The sequence below is a fragment of the Vicugna pacos genome, chromosome 18, assembly GCF_048564905.1.
Source record: "Vicugna pacos chromosome 18, VicPac4, whole genome shotgun sequence".
NCBI lineage: Eukaryota > Metazoa > Chordata > Mammalia > Artiodactyla > Camelidae > Vicugna > Vicugna pacos.
Genome location: NC_133004.1, coordinates 33,337,726 through 33,355,634, shown reverse-complemented (window position 1 = coordinate 33,355,634; position 17,909 = coordinate 33,337,726). Strand labels below are relative to the sequence as shown.

Genomic DNA, 17,909 nt, shown 5'->3' with positions numbered 1-17,909 from the left:
GGGGCTCGCATTTTATTACACATGCGCATTCTCTTCTCACTGATTGGCAAGCGCCTTACGCTTTCTCCCCTCCTCCAAGAGCCCCCTTAGCAACGGTCACCGTTGAGACGGAGGGAGACGCCTCCAGCGGATTGGCTACACCCGACCTCTCTGCAGCGTAGATTGGCTGAAGCGTCGACAGAGGGCCAGGCCTTGGCAGTCGCTGTCCGAGAAGCGGCTGTCCCAGAACCGAGGCAGGACCGAGCCTGCGGTGACCTGCGGCACAGAGGAGCGACAAGATGATCCGCCAGAAGTCCATCCAACTCCAGGGGCTGAAAATGCAGTCGGAGATTGAACAGCACTCCGAACTGCGGCGAGAACCCGAGAAAGACCTCTGCTCATTGGATGACTTGGCCATGCGGATGCGAACGAGTGTGCGGACCGAGTCGGGGACCGTGGCCTCTGTGGACGCAGATGAAGATCCTGCAGCAAACTTGTGCCCGGTGAGGACGCGACAGAGTGGTCCGCTCGTGAATGTTTATGACGGGGCTCCCCAGCAGGGCGCCACCCGTCGTTATGTTTACTAACGTTCAAGACGCTTCCTGGGCTGCCTTGGTGAAGATGCAGGGGTGTGTTACCTCGCTTGTTAGTATGTTCATTAATAGTACTTAGGGACCGCTGAAGCCTAGCCTGCCGACATTGCTTGTACGTAGTCTTTAAGATGAGATGGCAAGTTAGTGCATTCTTAGGCCCGTCAGAGATTCGCGACGGGCCAAGAGTTAGGGACCAGGAACAACACAGCTGTGCCTTGCCAAATCCTATTTCTCTCTGCAGCCGCCGCTGCCCCAGCCCCGGATCTGCATATGGTGAGTGTAAAGAGCTTTGGCGGGAAGTTAACCTCCACACTTGTATTTTCTTTTAGTGCTTCCCCAGCAATCCTATCAAACAGTGAGGGCATCCCCATTTTACAAATGAGGAGACTGAGGCCCAGAGATGCAATTACCCAAGATGACCATAAGCCAGGTCTCCTGCTGCCCCTGTCCAAAGAAAGAGTGTGAGAAAGATGGAGCCAAAGATTGAGGATGTAAATATATTATTACAGCCTCTGTGGTGCGTTGTGTAAGTGGGGACACTGAGGCTAACAGGGGGGAATTTGCCCAAGGTCATAGAACAAGGGAGTGGCAGAGACAAGAACTCACATTTCCTAACCCCGGGCTTTATAAATGAAGAAGAGCATAAGGGATCATTGAGGCCGTACCCCTTATTTACAGATGGAGAAAATGAGGCCCAGAGAGGGAAGTGATTTGCCTAAGGCTACACAGCAAGTTAGTGGAAGGGCCAAACCTCTAAGTCAGGTCTTTTGGTTCCTAGTCCTATGCTCTGGCCATCATAGCCCAGTTATAAGACTGATGCATAACGGCCACCAACACCTTTTTCCCCTCTTTTCCTATGACAGGAAGTACCTGAACATCCATTCCATGCACAGGCTGGAGAAGACAGCCAACGTTGAGGAGATGAGGGAGTATGCGGGAGGGGGACGCAGGGAGGGGAGAAAGAGCTAGCTCTTGGGGAAGGCTGAGAGGGGTGGGCTGGGAAGGCACGAGGAATGCCTGGCTCCAAAGCAAGTTGTGCACTAGTGTGGGGTGGTGAAGGGAAGCTTCTGTTGTCACTCATTCCTTCCTCTCTCTCTTCCAAGGGTGCTGGCCGAGCTGTTGGGGCTGACCTGTCCTGAGCAGAGCCTGCGGGATGCTATCACACTGGATCTCTTCTCCCATGTACTCATCTTCTGCCGCCAGCAGGGCTTCTCACTGGAGCAGACATCAACAGCTTGTGCCCTGCTCCAAGATCTTCACAAGGCCTGTATTGGTAAGAGGAGGAGGCAACCCGAGGGTTTGAGTCCAGGGGAGAGGAGGAGGCTGGCACAAGTGACCAGGGGAAGTAAAAGTATGATTACCACTTGAAATCTTTGTTCTGTTACTACTAGCAATACTATCATGCACAAGTTATTTCACCTTTGAAATGCTCTATTTCCTTATCTATAACAAGGGGATATAGTGCTGTCATCAAACTGTTCTGAGAAATATTATATGTAATATATATAAATATATGCACAGTGCTCAATAAAATAGCTCCTGCTTTGTTCCTGGAACTGATTGCCTACAGGATATTTAACAAGAGCTAAAATTATGTATTTCTTGGTTTATTATATATCACTTCCACTAGAATATAAGCTTCAGGGCAGGACCTTGTCTTGTTCAGTGCCTAGAACATTGCCTCATGGGTACTCTGTATTTGTTACCTACATCTGTCTACATCTAAAGCTCATGCTCAGTAAGAAGCTGTTGAGTGAATAAAATGAACGATTATCAGACAGGGGACTCACTGTCACATCTTGCTTTCCCTCCCAGCAACCCCCTTGGGCAACATGGAGGAATGTTACCGCTACTTCACCAGTGTTCTTTTTTGCCATGGAGTCAGGGTCAGTTCCCCTGGAATAGGATCTTCACTCTTCCCCAGATAAGGTCTAGCCCAGTCTCCCGCCCTCTCTCACACTCATCACCCTCATCTCCTCTGAAGGCCACAGTGGGCTCTTCCCGCTCCTGGATTGCTGGGCACTTGGAGGAAAAGTGAGGGCTTCAGGTGGTGGTCAGTCCTCTAATTCCCAGTCATCCCCACAGCGACCCCCCTTCAGTATCAACCTTTTTAAGGAGGAACAGCTGCTGGCCCTGGCGGATTATGTGGTCAACACCTACTTCCGCCACTTCAAGCTCTACAAATATGTCTTCACACCGCAGGTACTGGGCCATGGGCTGCAAGAAGCCACCCCTCATCTCCCCCTTCCCCTCAGTGCAGATGTCCTCTCAGATGCCCTCTTCCTCCCTCTCCCCAGGTGCGGCTGGACATATCTTTGACCTACACGGGGCTACAGCCACCCAAGCTCTGGCCAGAGGAAGAGACAGGTTAGGAAGAATGGTGGGGCTAGGGCTGGACTACACTGGGACTGGGGCCAGGGCTGAAGCCATCTTCTTGCTTGTGGCTTGCAGAGAAAGAAGAGGGTGAAGAGGTGGAGAAGCAGGCAGTCACCCCACAGGAGGAACCTGAAACGGTGGTCCAGCCAGAACAAGAGCCAAGTGAGGACCTGGAGGGGTTAGGGTCCCCTGTGACTTTGGGCAGGTTTAAAATGAAGGGTTTAGATCACATCAGGGCTGCAGACCTTTTGTTTTGGTCATGGTGTCCTTTCTCCAAATGATTTCTGATGCAGAAGTCCAAGATGGAAACGGATAAAAGCCCAACTGCTGGGGGTGAGACAGGAGCTCCAGAAAAGGATTATAAAATCAATGACTAGCCAGCACGTTTGGCAATACTGTGTGCCAGGCAGGCCCTGTGTTAAGCATTTAAAATCTCTTAACCCATTTAATCCTCTCAATCCTCGCTGCTAGGTGCTATCACTATCCACATCTTTTATAGGAGGAAGCTGAGGCCTGGGAAGGTGAAATCACCTGCCTAAGGTCACCCACCTACTAAGTAGCAACCCAGAGTCCAGCCTAGTCACTCTGTCCATCTCTCTCCCACACAAGGGCTGGCTGACATTTCCTGAAGCAATACGGCCACCCATGTGGCCCCCGGGGGCACCCTGGTGGTTGTGTTTGCCCCACTGGGGGCAATCCCTCAGCCCCAGACAGCATCTCTCCTGACCCGCCCCCTCTTCCCTGCCCCTGCAGGCCAGGTCTCCGTCCTCCGAGCCTACATCAAGACCCAGATGAACAAGGAGCTGGAGCAGCTCCAACAACTGATAGAGGAGAAGCTCAGGGCCAGTGAGGAAAAGCTCAGCAGCAAGCTGACCGCACTCGAGCGGCCCCTCCAGCTCCCTCCAGGCAAAGGCAAGAACAAGACCAAGTGACCCCCAGCGTTTTCCCCAATAAAGGCCTGGGCCAGAGCAGCACCCCCTACCCCCCAACTCCAGAGCACCTTCTGGGCTTCCCTGCTGAAGGCAGACACCAGATACAGGGCACTGGCCTTCCCTGGTGTGCAGCAGATTTTATTGCGGACGTGGCACAGGCAGCACTGACAAGGCCAGGTGTGGCACTCTGGGTGGCTCTCTCCCACCTCAGCTCTGATCTCAAAGCCCTGGCCAGCCGGGGACGGTGTACAGGGCTGGTCTCTATGATACTGTGATCCATGCTGGGCCTGGCCAGGCATGGAGGCCCAAGGTCAGAGCCCAGAGCGGCTGGAATGATAAAAATCCTCCTCCTGGAGGGTTCTGCTTCTTGGGATTCCTCAGGGCTGAAGTGCTAGCCCAGCACCAGCACGGTCTCGTCCTCAGCGATAGTAGCTGAGTCCCCCTCCTCTTCAGGGCCCATCATGGGCAAAGGCCCAGGGGGCCGGTGCTGGAAGAGGGCCGCCCGGTTCTGCTGCTCGCCCTTCTTCACCCAGTGTCCGTAGAGCCGGAAGGCACAGCTGTCGATGAGGCGGCGCACTGGCCGCAGTGCATAAGGGTCCCTCAACAGTGCACTCTTGGTCAGCGGCCGTACTCGGTGCATGCTTAAGGCCACTCGTCCAGCAGCCAGCACTGTCCACACTGCCACCTGGGAAGGGGAATCGTGTGAGCGCGGCTGCAGCACCCACCACGAAGAATCGTGGGACAGAGGAGCAGGTCCAGACCCTGACACTCTCAGGCTTACCCGGAACCGCTGGCGGGGGCTGAGGTTCCACGGTTGGCTGCCTTGACAGCGCTCAAAGAATGGGTGCTGGAGGGCTTGCTCCGCGGTCAGGCGCTTCTCAGGATCTACCTGCAGCAGCCTTGAGATCTAGGGGAAACCCCAGAGCATGAAGGGCAGCTCTGGGGCCTCCCTCCTAGCCCTCTCACAGCCCCAGCTCACCAGGTCCTTCACAGTGTCGGAACGGTCATCCCACTCGGGTGAACTGAACTGGTACTGGCCCTCCGTGATCATGCGTAACATCAGGATCTGGCGTCGGTGCCAAAATGGTGGTGAGCCAGCCAGGAGTGTGAACAAGATCACCCCACAGGCCCAGCTGGGAAAGAGATCAGGGTCAGAAGGACTAGGTGATGGGCAAATGTGTTGAAGGACATTACACAAAGGGGACGGGGGGACCGGAAACTCACAGATCGACCTCCTTGCCGTAGCCTGGGTGGGTTTCATCCATGGAGCACTTAAGGATCTCTGGTGCCAGATACCCTGGGGTCCCACACAACTCTGGGGAGAGAGGGCTGAGATTGATGGGATGTCACCAGTCCCCTTGATGGGCCCTTAACACCAGACCTCTGCTGGAGCCTCAACACCACCAGGGCCACAAGTGTTCCCATTCTGCTCCTGCCTGCCCTCTGCCAAGTCTCAGTATTAGATCCTAGCCCTGCTGAACAATTCAAGTACCCACCAAGGCTGGTGGCCTTCCTGGGAAAACCTGATTTTTGGATTGACTACAAGGTCCTATCCAACTGTATCATTTGGTTCCTCCAACCCTCTAGCCAAGCCCAACCTACTCCTCATGCAACTTATTACCACATTTTTACACACATACATGGAAAACAAACCTTAAATCTTTTCAGCATTCCTTTCTGCCCGAATCTATTCCTCCTCCTATCATCTCTACTGTGGTTAGTGGAACCACCATTCAACCAAGGGGAATGAGTAGGAAAGGAGCTATTTTAGCAAGTCCTTTGTTTAAAACCCCTCCCTGGCTTCCCATCATGGCCTCAGGATCAAATCTAGACTCCTGGAACACAGAGCCCTTCATGACTTGATCTAAATCTATATATTTAGTTTCTTTTATCTCTTCAGGCACCAATTCTTCCATCCCAGCAACTTCTAAACTGTGATCCATGGCACACTTCCAGATCTTAATAGGCATGAATTGAAAATAACTTTCTTGGGAAATTCATTCCTACACCAAATATTTACTGAATGCCTACCATGTGCCAAGCACCATACTAGACACAGTGGTAAATCTAATGTGCCCTTACCAAGTCACCATCCACCAGAAAAAGCAAACAAGTAACAGAGTAAGACGTGTGTCACAAAGAGAGGAGAAATAAGAGCAAAAAGCAGGGTCTAACCTGACCTGGAGCTTTAAAGTAAAACGTGAATTACCAAAGTCAAGGGAGAGGGTGGAGTGGGCAGGGGCAAAGATGGTGTAGAATGGGGCAGTGTCTGTGGAAGCCAAAAGGGAAATAAAGCACAGGATCTGTAAGATGTGAAAGTCCAGAGATGAAGAGCATGAGCTCTGGAGTCAGACTGCCCAAGTTCAAATCCCAGCTGCATGACCCTGGGCAAGTCACCTCACCTCATTAAGCTCATTTATAAAACAGAGACACAAATACTATCTACTTCAAAGAGCTATTGAGAAACACGCTCTGTAGAGACTCGGGACGGTGCCTACTGCACAGTAGGGCCCAGTAAATGTTAGCTATTACTAAGTCCAGTACGGAGCCATTGAAGGAGAGAAAGCATATTACAGGCTTTGAGGAGTCCCACAGCTGAACTTTGTTTAGTTTTTCTCTGGCACTAGAAATGTCTGTCACAACAAATATGTTAACACTGGGTGAACCCGAGACCCAGGGTACCAGGTAAGCAGTGCTATCTGGCCACATCAGGCTCCCCATAGCACCTAGGCAGCACACTGGTCCTGTCTCCACCAGACCCCAAAGGGGCAGCTAAGCCCTGCTATCCTCTGGACCCTCTTTTCTGTTCTCTGACAGGCCCAGCCTCCCAAGGCCTAGGTCCTGAGGCCCCCTTTCTGTAGGTCCCTACAGTGTTCCTTCTTGGCTTTCCCGGCACAGCCCCTTGCCTGCTGTGTGCCACCATCTGCTCACTTGTCTGTCTCCATCCTCCCCAGGTCAGGTAGCCCACTCTGATTTGCACACAAGGTTTTGCACCCGGAGGGTTACCTGTCAAGTGCTCACTGACTCTCCTTTCCTTGGTACTTAGAATTCGGTTCTCAGACCCAGCCAACCAGCCCCAAGGATGGGTTTCCTTCCCTCCCAAGCCTCTTAGGGCACTGGGTCCCCTCACCTCGAAGCTTCTCGCCAGGTTCCAAGTGGCAGGAGAACCCAAAATCTGAAACTCGGATCTGCATATTGTCATCTAGGAGAATATTCTCGGGCTTCAGGTCTCGGTGCACAATGTGGTTGGCGTGGAGAAAGCTCACTGCTTCCAGCAGAGACCTCATGATGGACCTGGGGGAGGCACAGTCTCCTCTGCCTCTCCCTGCCCCACCCCACTCCCTGCTCACCCCCCAGGGCTGCAGGCTCAGCCATTACCTGGTTTCCTTCTCTGAGAGGGCCACCTTCTCTGTGAGGTAGTCAAACAGCTCTCCCTTCCGCATCCTAAGGGACAGAAGGGAGATGGGTACGCCTCACAGTGGCAGCTGAGAAAACAAGCCAGAGTTCACAGAAAATACCACGGAGCAGACCAGTAAAGAGAGAGCCCTCTGTAGACAAACGAAAGGGTCTCAAGACAGTGCACTCCAAGAGTGGACTAGATGTCAGGGGCAGTTTGGCCCAATGGGTTGTAGGTTGAAATACCTGCCTTGTGCAAAGAGGGGGCTATTTTAGCAAGAATAAGTGCCTTGTGATAAACATTTACAGGAAGTCCTTATCTGAGAATTACTACCCTCAAAAAAGGTGTTTTGAAGTGAATCTACTTAGACCACGGACCAAAATTTCACAGTTAACAGTAGCAAGGAAGTTGAATATGGCTTTATTTTGAATTTTGCTTATTTTATCTTGTCTTTGGAAACTGAGGTTATAATTGCAACTCTGTCAATCCTTGAAATAAAGAACACATCAGGTTCTGCCAAATTGTGTGATGTGTAACAGACACTTCCTCCCTCCCTTCTGCCTTTCACAGAGGGTCATTTCTGTATAAAGACTGTACATTTCTCCTACTGGCCTCTCTTAAACATTTGGTATCCAAACCATTGTCTTTTGAAGTACCCTTGCAACTGGTCTGCATTACAGAAAAAGAGCTGATGGGCAGAGACAGACTCCAGTGGAGTCTGGTAAACAACGGGAGGCTGGTGAGTGAGAGTCTGTTGATACGTGGTCAGCTCATGGATGAACACTCTCCTCTTAAAACAGGGTCTCATGAAGACCCTTTGTATTTAGCTGGTCACTAGGACTCTTGAAGAACTTGCCTTAATCAGGGCGCCTAGAGAGAGGGGCCAGAGCCACGGGCTGGCAGGCCGGCCTGAGCTGGAGCAGAGGGTCTTCAGCCCACTGTGCTGTAAGGCTGGGGCCATGCATGGAGGTGAGGAGATAGCTTCTTGATTGGGGCAGGGAGATACTCACAGGTCAAACACCAGGAACATGAAGCTGGAAGACTCGTAGGAATCGATGAGAGTGACTGGGGAAAGAGGTAGAAAGGCAGAGAGACAGAGATGGAAAGGAGCAGATGCATATTGAAGGGCCTTTTCCACCCTGAGGCAGCAGTGGGTTGTTACTGGGAAGGAAGGAGAACCAAAGGAGGCCATAGGCGTCCAAAGGCTGCTTTGAGGTGCAGCGGAGCCAGGAGGAAGGGAGCAGAGGTGTGGAGGCAGCGCTGGGGAAGTGGGCTGTGGGCAGGGCCAGCAGGAGGTGGGTGTTGTCTAACAGGAGTTGGGGAATGCAGCCTCACTGATGTGGGGGTGGCCGGCGACCTGGCGAAGGATGTGTGTCTCTCGCCGCGTGGCTTCTCGCACCTCCTCCAGCTGCTCAGGACTCAGCCGCTCAGCTGTCACCTCCATGATCTTCACTGCAAACTCTTGGCCAGTAGCTCGATGAACGCAACGGCGGACCACAGAGCTCACTCCTCTGCCAGAGTCAAACAATGCACGAGTCAGGGCCTCCTGCTCTCACATCTCCACGCAGAGTGGAACTTCAGCAGCCTCAGATTCACTGTGCCAGACTCTGAAGACCCAGCTGGACAACAAGGCGACCCCCCACGCAGCTCACCCCAGCCTACGTGAGCTTCAGAGTGGCCTCAGCAAGCAACCTGGGCACCTAGCAAGTGCAACACAAAACTCACAGGGCAGGCAGGCAGGGGTCCTGGGTTCGAATCCAGCCTCTGCCATTCCCTCCACGGGTAAGCCTCCCCATGGAGGAAGCCTCATGGCTCCACTGAGCCCCAGAACCTGCCTCTTGCCCTGGGACCCCACAAGGAGAAAGTAGGAAGAAATGACCTAAGGCTCTCTCCAGATTTTACTCACACTTCCTTGATTACCCCATCCAAATCCCAAAGTTCCCCTATAATACCTCAAGTGAAGGTATTATACCTCAAATATTGGGCCATTGACCAGAAGACCAAAGTTGAGTGGTAGATGTTGGTTTAGGCCCCAAATTTGCCAGTAATTAACCTACAAGTGACCCACTGACATAAGGTCTCTGGGCTTCTACCTCATCAGCTCTGAAATGTGGCCAATAAAATCTTGAAGGGATGTTGAAAGGCGTTAATAAGGTAGAGACAGGAAAGCCCACTTGGTGTTGTAAAGACCAAGTCCTAGGTAGGGATTTCCTTGCTTGGGCTCTGTCACCAACTCCATATGACCCTACAAGTCCCTCAGGTTAAGGTGCAAATCTCTCCGGGATCTGACCTCACACCACATTCTGCATGCTGGTTCCCTGGCAGCCCTTCACATAACGTCAGTGCTGTGCTCCCATGGCCTCCGTGCCTCTATGTAACTCCTTTGCTGGGAATGCCTGTCACCCATGTCTCTGGGTCCATCAATGGATGCAAACTATTGACTCTCCAGCTAAACACAGCCCAGAGATGTGTTCTGTTTCAGTCAGCGCATTCTTCTTTACAAATCTGAATTCATATATCTTAGCTGGGACAAGAACACTTCCAGTTGCCACAACACTCACTACCTGTCTTACTCTTGGCCATTTCACAGTTTTAATTTCCTGCCCAACTACTAAGGGCATCTCAGTCTGAGGCCCAAGGTCTAATTATTACTCATCTTTTAATTAATTACTCATCTGAGAATCTGTTGAAAGCTGGAGAACTCTGCCACATACACACAACAGTTTTACAATTTCAGGGGGCTCAAAGACCCTCTGAAGCCAACCAGCCAAGAATCCCTGCTTTAAGCCCCAGAGTATATGCTACCTCTACAATTGTATTTATTCTCCAGGAGGAAGGGACCACTCGCTTCTCTGGTATCCTATAGCACTCTACCTGTAAGAGCACTCCCTCTTGGGTTTTTTGCGGGGGTGGGGGTGAGGGGAAGGTAATTAGGTTTATTTATTCATTTAGGTTTTTTTTTAATGGAAGTACTGGGGCTTGAACCCAAGACCTTGTGCATGCTAAGCGCACGCTCTACCACTGAGCTGTACCCTCCCCGCAAGGAGCACTCCCTCTTAATTAAGCCTTCCTACCCTGTATCATGACTATCTACATGGGGAACCCAGGTCTTCCGGTTCAAAGTCCAAATTCTTCCTACTGATAACAGCCTCCTACTTTATTCTCCGCACACTCCTTAAATGTTAAGACTTCCCCAGGATCCCACCCCTGGCCCTGTTCTCAGGCTATATACACTCTCCTTCAGTAATCTTATCCACCTCTAAAACTTCAACATTCATGCCCAGATCTCTCTCTCAAGTGTCGGGCCAACATGTCTTACTGAATGAATCACTTTCTGAGAGTCCTAGAGACATCTCACTTTCATCGTGACCACGGAACACTTCATCATCCCCCACACTAGTTCCTAAGTTTTTTTATCTCAATTAACAGCAATGCCATTCAATCAGACTCCCGAACTAGAAACCCTGGTACCATTCTTGGCTTCTCCCTCTCCTTCACAACCTACCACACCCAACCAGTCCAGTCCATTCTTTGCATCTTTCAAATCTGTCTCCTAGGACTCCACCCCCACAACCATGACAGCCTCCTAACTTATTTCCCTGATGCTAATCGCAACCACTGCAACCCATCTACCACACTGCTTCAAGGATCAGCTTCTTAAAACAGCCCCAATGTCATTTGCTGCTTAAAAACTTCCAGGTTTAAATTCTCCACTAAGTTCTAAGTGCCCCTCATTCCTCAGCAGTACCCCTAGAGCAACTGTTCTCTTTCTAAATGATCCCTAATACTTTCAACTTTATAGCTACCTCAGGAATGCACTCAAAATTCTTGTTTTCTTTCCATATTGCTTCCCTATTACCCACAAAATAAAAATCAAATCCCAATTCCTTCATCTGTCATTCAAGGCCTTCATCAACTTCTCAGTCTCTTTTCACCTTATCTCCGGCTATAACCATGCTATTCAATGTTTGTTTCAGTGACTTATAACTTATCACCAATGTCCAGAATAAGCCAAGCTCCTTTGAAGCTTCAGGCCTCTATATATGAAGAAACTGGTACTGTGGAAAAAGTAATTTAGTTCACGTGTACAGGTAATTTATTGTGCAGGAAAAGGAAGAGGGAAAAGATAGAAGAGAGAGACAAGGGGTAATGTTACCATAGTAATCTTAGAATGAGATGAAAAGGCCCCTACCCTCTGATCTGCCTTCTTTAAACAGGTCCTTCTGTGCCCTTGGCAGTGGAACTACTGTTTTCCCCTAAGGGCTCTTCCTAGCTTCAGTGCATCCACCCGCACCTGGTCCCGAAACCTTGCAGCGTCTCAGGACTCTTCTTTTCCAAGTACTCTCTTCCCTCTGTGACCTCCATCCAGTCCCAGGGGCTTTAAATAACAACTATGTGAAAATGACTCCTGCTATACTGTCTCAAGCCTTGATTTTCCTCCAGAATTCCTGACTCCAAAGGCCTCTTTTTTTTTTAAATTGAACTAAAGTCAGTTTACAATGTTGTATCAATTTCTGGTGTACAGCATAATAGTTCATTCATACATACACATACATATATTCATTTTCATATTATTTTTCATTAGAGGTTACTACAAGATATTGAATATAGTTCCCTGTGCTATACAATATGAACTTGTTGTTTATCTATTATATCTATATCTATATATATATTAGTTAGTATCTGCAAATCTAGAACTCTCAATTTATCCCTTCCAACTCCCTTACTCTGCTGGTAACCACAAGTTTGTTTTTCATGTCTGTGAGTCTGTTTGTTTTATAAATAAGCCCATTTGCCTTTTTTTCAGATTCCACATATAAGTGATATCATATGGTAATTTTTTTCTCTTTCTGGCTTACTTCACTTAGATGCAATCTCCAGGTTCACCCATGTTGCTGCAAATGGCATTATTTTATTACTTTTCAATGACTGAGTAGTCCAGCAGCCTGTTTGACTTCTCCATGTGATATCTAAAAGGATTCTGAACAAATCTCACAGTCACACCTCCACCAGAAATCCTGGTCTTAGCAGCATGTGTCACAGCAGACCCTGCCAACCTTCTAGAAGCATATTTTTCTTGTGTTTTCCTTCTAACTCACAGATGGCATCTCTTTAGTCTCCCTTGCTGGCTTGTCCTTTCCTAATCCTTAATGGTGACATCCTCCATGGGCTGCGCCTAGGCTTCTTCACTTCTCGACATTTCTCTGGCCAGCTACTGTCTGTATGCTGATGCCTCCCAAATTTATAGCTCGAGCCCAGCTCTCTCCCTTGAGTTCCAGACACATGTGCCACTTGACAACTCCAGTTGGATTATTTCAAATTTAACATTTCCAAAATGGAACTCTCGACTTGATCACCCCTCCCCAAGTCCGATCCGATCCTCTTCAGTTGTCTTCATTTCAGTAAATGGTAGTCAAGCTCTCACATCCAAACCTCATAAGTTATTCTTGTTTTCCTTTCCCTCGTGGTCCATATCCAATCCTTCAGGAAACTGCATCAGGTCTCCCTTCAAACCATCACCTAAGTCTTTCTACTCCTCTCCAACTCTACTACTATCACCCTAGTCTAAACCATCACCATCTCTAGCCTGAATGAATCAAGAGCTTCCTAGCTGGTCTCTGCTTCCATTTTTGCCCTTCTCCTATCCATTCTCTACATAAGAGCCAGAATGATCTTTTTAAAACGTAATAACACATCTGTACTGAGCACTTACTATGTGCCAGGAAGTGTTCTAAGAGTATCACATTAACTCCTTCCATCCTCACAGCAACCTACAAGGCAGGATCTATTTTTATTCCCCATTTACAATGGAGAAACTGAGGCACAGAAAGGTTAAGTTCCTAAGCCCCAAATTACAGAAATGTAAATCAGATCTTGTTACTAATCTGTTTGAAACCACCAGTGACACTAGAATAAAATTTAAATTCCTTATCATAGCCCAAGTCTCTACGTAATCCAACCTCTAGTTACCTCTCCAAGTTAAGTTTCTCCACCTTTTCCCACTCTTACCACATTTTAGCCACTAAGATCTATCTGTTGCTTGAATAGGCCCCTTCCTGTTTTGAGCCTTTGCACTTGCTGTTCCTTCTGCCCAGAATTTATCTTGCCTCGGCTCATAACCTGTTCATTCTCATCCTTCAAATCACAGCTCTATTAATTACTCTTGTTCCATGACCCTATTTATTTTCTCTCTAGCACTTACACTGAACTTAAAGTTGTTTTCATATTTACTGTCTCTCTCTACCACTAGAATATAAACTCTGGGAGAAGAAGCCCCTTTGTAAGGTCTTACAAGGGGTCTTACATCTCCGGTGCCTAGCACAGTGCACCTACCGCATTGCACGTGCTTAGGAAACCTTGATGAACAAGTGTATCTGCCACTGCCTCTGCAGGTGAGGCCCTCCTTCTGTTTGCTGCATGCTTAACTTCTACTTATCCTTCAAGACCCAAATATCATCCCTTCTGGGAAGCTGTGGTTTTCTGAGACTCCACAGCACTTTTTACACCACCTGAATGTTTTGAATGTTTATGTGTCTCTTTCAGTCACTTCACTTGGAGTACCTCCAGGGCATAAACATCTCTTCTACTCTCTCCGTGTTTACCTTTGTGTCTGGCATACAGTAGATGCTTCAACTATGTTGAACACACAAATGAATGAATTTGTGAAAAAATGGAGGTTGACCCAGAATGAGTCTAGTCACCAAATGTTCCTCCACTCAGCACTGACCTTCCCATTTAGAACTCTTCAGCCCTCTGAGGGAATTGTGTATCCTGGCTCGAACTTGACATCTCTCTACCTCCTTTCCTCTGTCCATGGCCTCACCTGCCAATGACGTCCTTAGGGTCGTACTTTTGGTAAAACTCCTTGGCCGCAGCCCAGTCGGGTAGCTCATCCTCTGGCCCGACGTCTAGCGTCATTCTGAAGGAGCTGGGGGCCTGTGTGGAGGAAACCGAGGGCAGTGAGGGCAGGGAGGTCCACAGGCTCTGAGAAGACGCACATCGCGGCTGGCGGAGGCGCAGCCCTTGCTGCTGGGGAGCCAGGATCCTGGGGAATGGGGACGGGGTGTGGGAAGGATCGGGGCAGGGGAGACCCCACGAAAGGGCCTTAGGGGTCGGGATCGGGTGGCAAGGCAGGGAAAGGGGGCGGAGGAGGGGAAGGGAAAGGGTGCGGAGGAAGAAGGGAAGGGGCACTCGGGCGGACGGCTGTTGCTGCGCAGGCGCACTTGGGCGGCCGCTGGGAGGGGGCGCGGGGTCTCGCGCTGGCTGACCTGCGGAGGCGGGGACAGAAGCCAGACTCGACGGGAGGCTTGCTCTGTTGTGGGGTTCGCTTCTAGTTCCTTGCTTATCCCTAGGCGGTGCAGGCGGCGACCTCAGGCCTCGCCCCCATTCTGTCCCCCAATGGCCAGCGCCACCCGAAGACTCAGGTTCAAAAACCCTTCCGATTGGAAACTGGTAGTCCAATAGGAAGCCGAGATTCCTGAGGCTGGAGCCGGAGTTGGAGCTCGGAGTTACCTAGGGTTGCGTCGTTAGGGCGGGGCTTCAGGTACGGCCAATCAGAGCACGGAATCTGCTGGGGCCAGAAGAAGGCGGAGCTTGCTAACCAGTGGGATTGGAGGCCTGAAAAGGGACCCGGAAGTTAGGTTTACCAGGAAGCTTGACTGCCGAGTTGCTGGGACGCGATACTCGCTGCGTCTCCGACTCTGGGACTTGCGCGTGGCCCCTCGGTCTCCCAGAATCTTTATCTGAACTCGGCTTTTAAAAGTATTGGCATCCTGGTCCAAAACGCCTGCCTTGAGGGGCAGACTCCAGCTCTTAAAACATTCGGAGCACGCAGCTTGGACCTGGACTTGGCCACTTGGTGCGATTTTGGACGAGCCGCAGCCGGTCGGCCAGAAGAGGCTTTTTCGTCCGATGGCTGCTCCGAATTTTGAATACCTCCAGAGCCCAAGTGCTCACCATCTAGGGTTACACATTTTCCCGATCTTCCACCATCCCCTTCCAAAAGCCTTGAGAAGTGTCACATTCTGTTCTAGCCTATCAGATTGTGCGATTCTGGCAGGAGCGACTTACTTCATAAATCTTCTCAGTGCACAGTTCAACCCTGGCATTCACTTACTCATTCAACAAATATTTGTTGAGCGTCTAAGCGTTACACCAACAGCAATGAAAAAAGAAAAAAGCCTTTATACCCTTGTGGAGGCTATGTTCCAGCGAATGAGGCATAGAATGAATTCATTTAATCTTCTTACAATTGTCTTAGAAATGTCACTTTGGAATCGCAACCATCCATATAAAAGGGGAAAAACGAATCCAGGTAACTTTTTAATGGAGTACTTTGACTTTATATCACCAACTTAAAGACAAAATAATTGCAAAGAAATCTTGAACTTTACTTAGGCTTGTTTGGTAATACAATGGGATTAATTTGAAATTGAGCAAAGCAATAAACATATTGATGCAGTTCACAGCCAAGGTTCTTACTGTGAAAATACGAAATTTGGAATGGGAAAAGGAGAGGAAGAAACTTATGATTGATTGAAATTAGAGTTGTGATTTTAAGAATAAATTTTAAATAGATGAAACTAGATATTTTCTAGCTTTAACCTCTGAAAGGGCCTAAAAGCAATAACATCCCAGTAGAATGAGCACAGCTAGTGTCTAGATACTGATTTCAAAGTAACGTCCTCAACAAGAGGAATCAGGAACCAGGGCTCCTTGAGAGAAATGGCCAATTCCCAGGCTGGAACAGATAAAGTACAAGATGAGCCTAGAATAATGTGTGCCAGAAAGTGAAAAAGATGGAGACTTAGACACATGAACCAGGTTGAAGTCAGAGACAAAACAAATAATGAGACTGAGAAGGCCATGAGGGAGTCTTCTGATGTCAGAAATGTTCTGTTCATCTAGGTGGTGATTACACAGGTGTTCATGTAAAAATATTCATCATCAGCACACTTAAGATCTGTATACTTTACTGTAGGTAAATTATACCTCAGCAAAACAACTTAAGAAGACTAATGACAGTAATGGATATAACAAACTGAATTCAAAAATAATCTGAGACCATACTGACACTAAAAATTGTAAATAAATGGAGAAAAAGACCATCTTTATAGTAGAATGCCAACTAATAAATGTAGAAAGAATGATAAAGTTAAAACATCAGCATTTTGTAAGCCTCACAATAATTGACTTGGGCAAAATAGGCATTAAAATTATTGGTAAGTACTTGCTGGGGAACAGGATATTTATACAGATGACTTTTTATTATAAAGGAAAAAAGATATCTTTGCCTTGCAGAAATCTGACAGATACTACCTTAAAACTAAGTTGCCAATGTTACCAATAAAAGGACAAATTTGCATATGCCTCTTGATGTGATGTATTGAGGACATACAACTTATGTAATATTTCTGTCAAAAACGCATAATCTGAATCCAATCATAAGAACTCAAATTGAGAGATATTCTACAAACTGGCCTCACCTCAAAACGCCATGAAAGACAAAAAAAAAAAAAAAAGAATGGATGAGGACCTATTAAAAGTTGAAGACTATGGCCTGAACTCACTGAACTCATCCTTACAAACACCTCCTGACATTTTCTAAGTACAAAGCACCACATTTCAGTGATAATCACCTCTAACCCTACAGATCCCTGGGAAGTTCCTAAAAAATTTAAACCCGTTTGCCTTCCTGGGGGTTTCAATGAAAGGCGCTGTGGTTACTGAGCTCATTTTATAAATGAGAAAACCAAGTCTTGAGGGGAGAATTATTTGAAAAAGCAGGGTAATAATGAAGAGAGTCAACTGTGAAGAACATGTGCTTTGTATTATTAAACCAACCAACCAACCTAGGTTTGAATGCGACCCCTGCTGCTTATTATGAGACACTGGATATGCTTCTTGAAACTTTTGAAATGTAAAAGCTGTAAAATGGGATTATACTACCTACCTCATTAGAGTGTATGAAAATATTACATGTAATAAGATACAGTATTTGGCACACATTAAAAAAATGTTGAAGACTAGAGATACAACAAATTAAATATAATGAGTGTTCCTACACTGGACCCTAAAGCAGAATTTGCTATAAAGGACATTATTGGGACAACTGGCAAGTTTGAATATGAACTATGTATTAGAATATAATATTGTAGGGGTAGGGTACAGCTCAAGTGGTAGAGAGCATGCTTAGCATGCCTGAGGGTCCTGGGTTCAATCCCCAGTACCTCCTTAAAAAATAAATAAATAAACAAACCTAATTACCTCCCCCCACCACACACAAAATATATATAGAATATAATATTGTATTGATGTTAACGTCTCTGAATTAAATAGTTATACTGTAGTTATGCGAGAGAATACCCTTGTTCTTAGGATATAGATTATGAAGTCTTTAGAGATGAAGGGCATTCAACTTACCCTCAAATGGTTAGATTATATACTTAGAAAGATAAAAAAGCAGATGTGGTGAAATGTTAGACTATAAATCTAGGTGAAGAGTACACGAGTTCGCTGTACTATTCTACTGTTCTATAGATTTGAAATTTTTTCAAAGTAGAGTTAAAAAATAGCAAGAGCTAATGTAATCAGTTTTGAGGGGATGGGATATTCTCTTCTAGTAAACTGAAA

The 17,909-nt window shown here is 47.9% G+C and overlaps 2 protein-coding genes across 3 annotated transcripts; one reads left to right on the top strand and one right to left on the bottom strand.

The window, feature by feature from the left end:
• Positions 1-42: 42 nt before the first annotated feature.
• CFAP119 (cilia and flagella associated protein 119) lies at positions 43-3,929 on the top strand. Its single transcript, XM_006201307.4, has 9 exons — positions 43-482; positions 814-845; positions 1,436-1,501; positions 1,676-1,845; positions 2,388-2,458; positions 2,658-2,774; positions 2,870-2,939; positions 3,024-3,110; positions 3,702-3,929. The coding sequence occupies exons 1-9, from the start codon at positions 279-281 to the stop codon at positions 3,878-3,880; spliced, it is 996 nt and encodes a 331-aa protein (XP_006201369.2). The 5' UTR covers positions 43-278; the 3' UTR covers positions 3,881-3,929.
• Positions 3,930-3,997: 68 nt separating this feature from the next.
• Positions 3,998-14,698, bottom strand: PHKG2 (phosphorylase kinase catalytic subunit gamma 2). Of its 2 annotated transcripts, XM_006201308.4 has the most exons (10): positions 14,546-14,698; positions 14,101-14,213; positions 8,613-8,788; positions 8,288-8,342; positions 7,259-7,324; positions 7,011-7,174; positions 5,105-5,195; positions 4,860-5,013; positions 4,662-4,787; positions 3,998-4,565 (listed from the first exon to the last, which is right to left on the bottom strand). In XM_006201308.4, the coding sequence occupies exons 2-10, from the start codon at positions 14,193-14,195 to the stop codon at positions 4,272-4,274; spliced, it is 1,221 nt and encodes a 406-aa protein (XP_006201370.1). In that variant the 5' UTR covers positions 14,196-14,213; positions 14,546-14,698; the 3' UTR covers positions 3,998-4,271. The 2 variants fall into 2 exon arrangements, with proteins under 2 accessions (XP_006201370.1, XP_072799059.1); XM_072942958.1 differs by lacking the exon at positions 14,546-14,698 and having other exon boundaries at positions 14,101-14,505.
• Between the last annotated feature and the right edge of the window lie 3,211 nt (positions 14,699-17,909).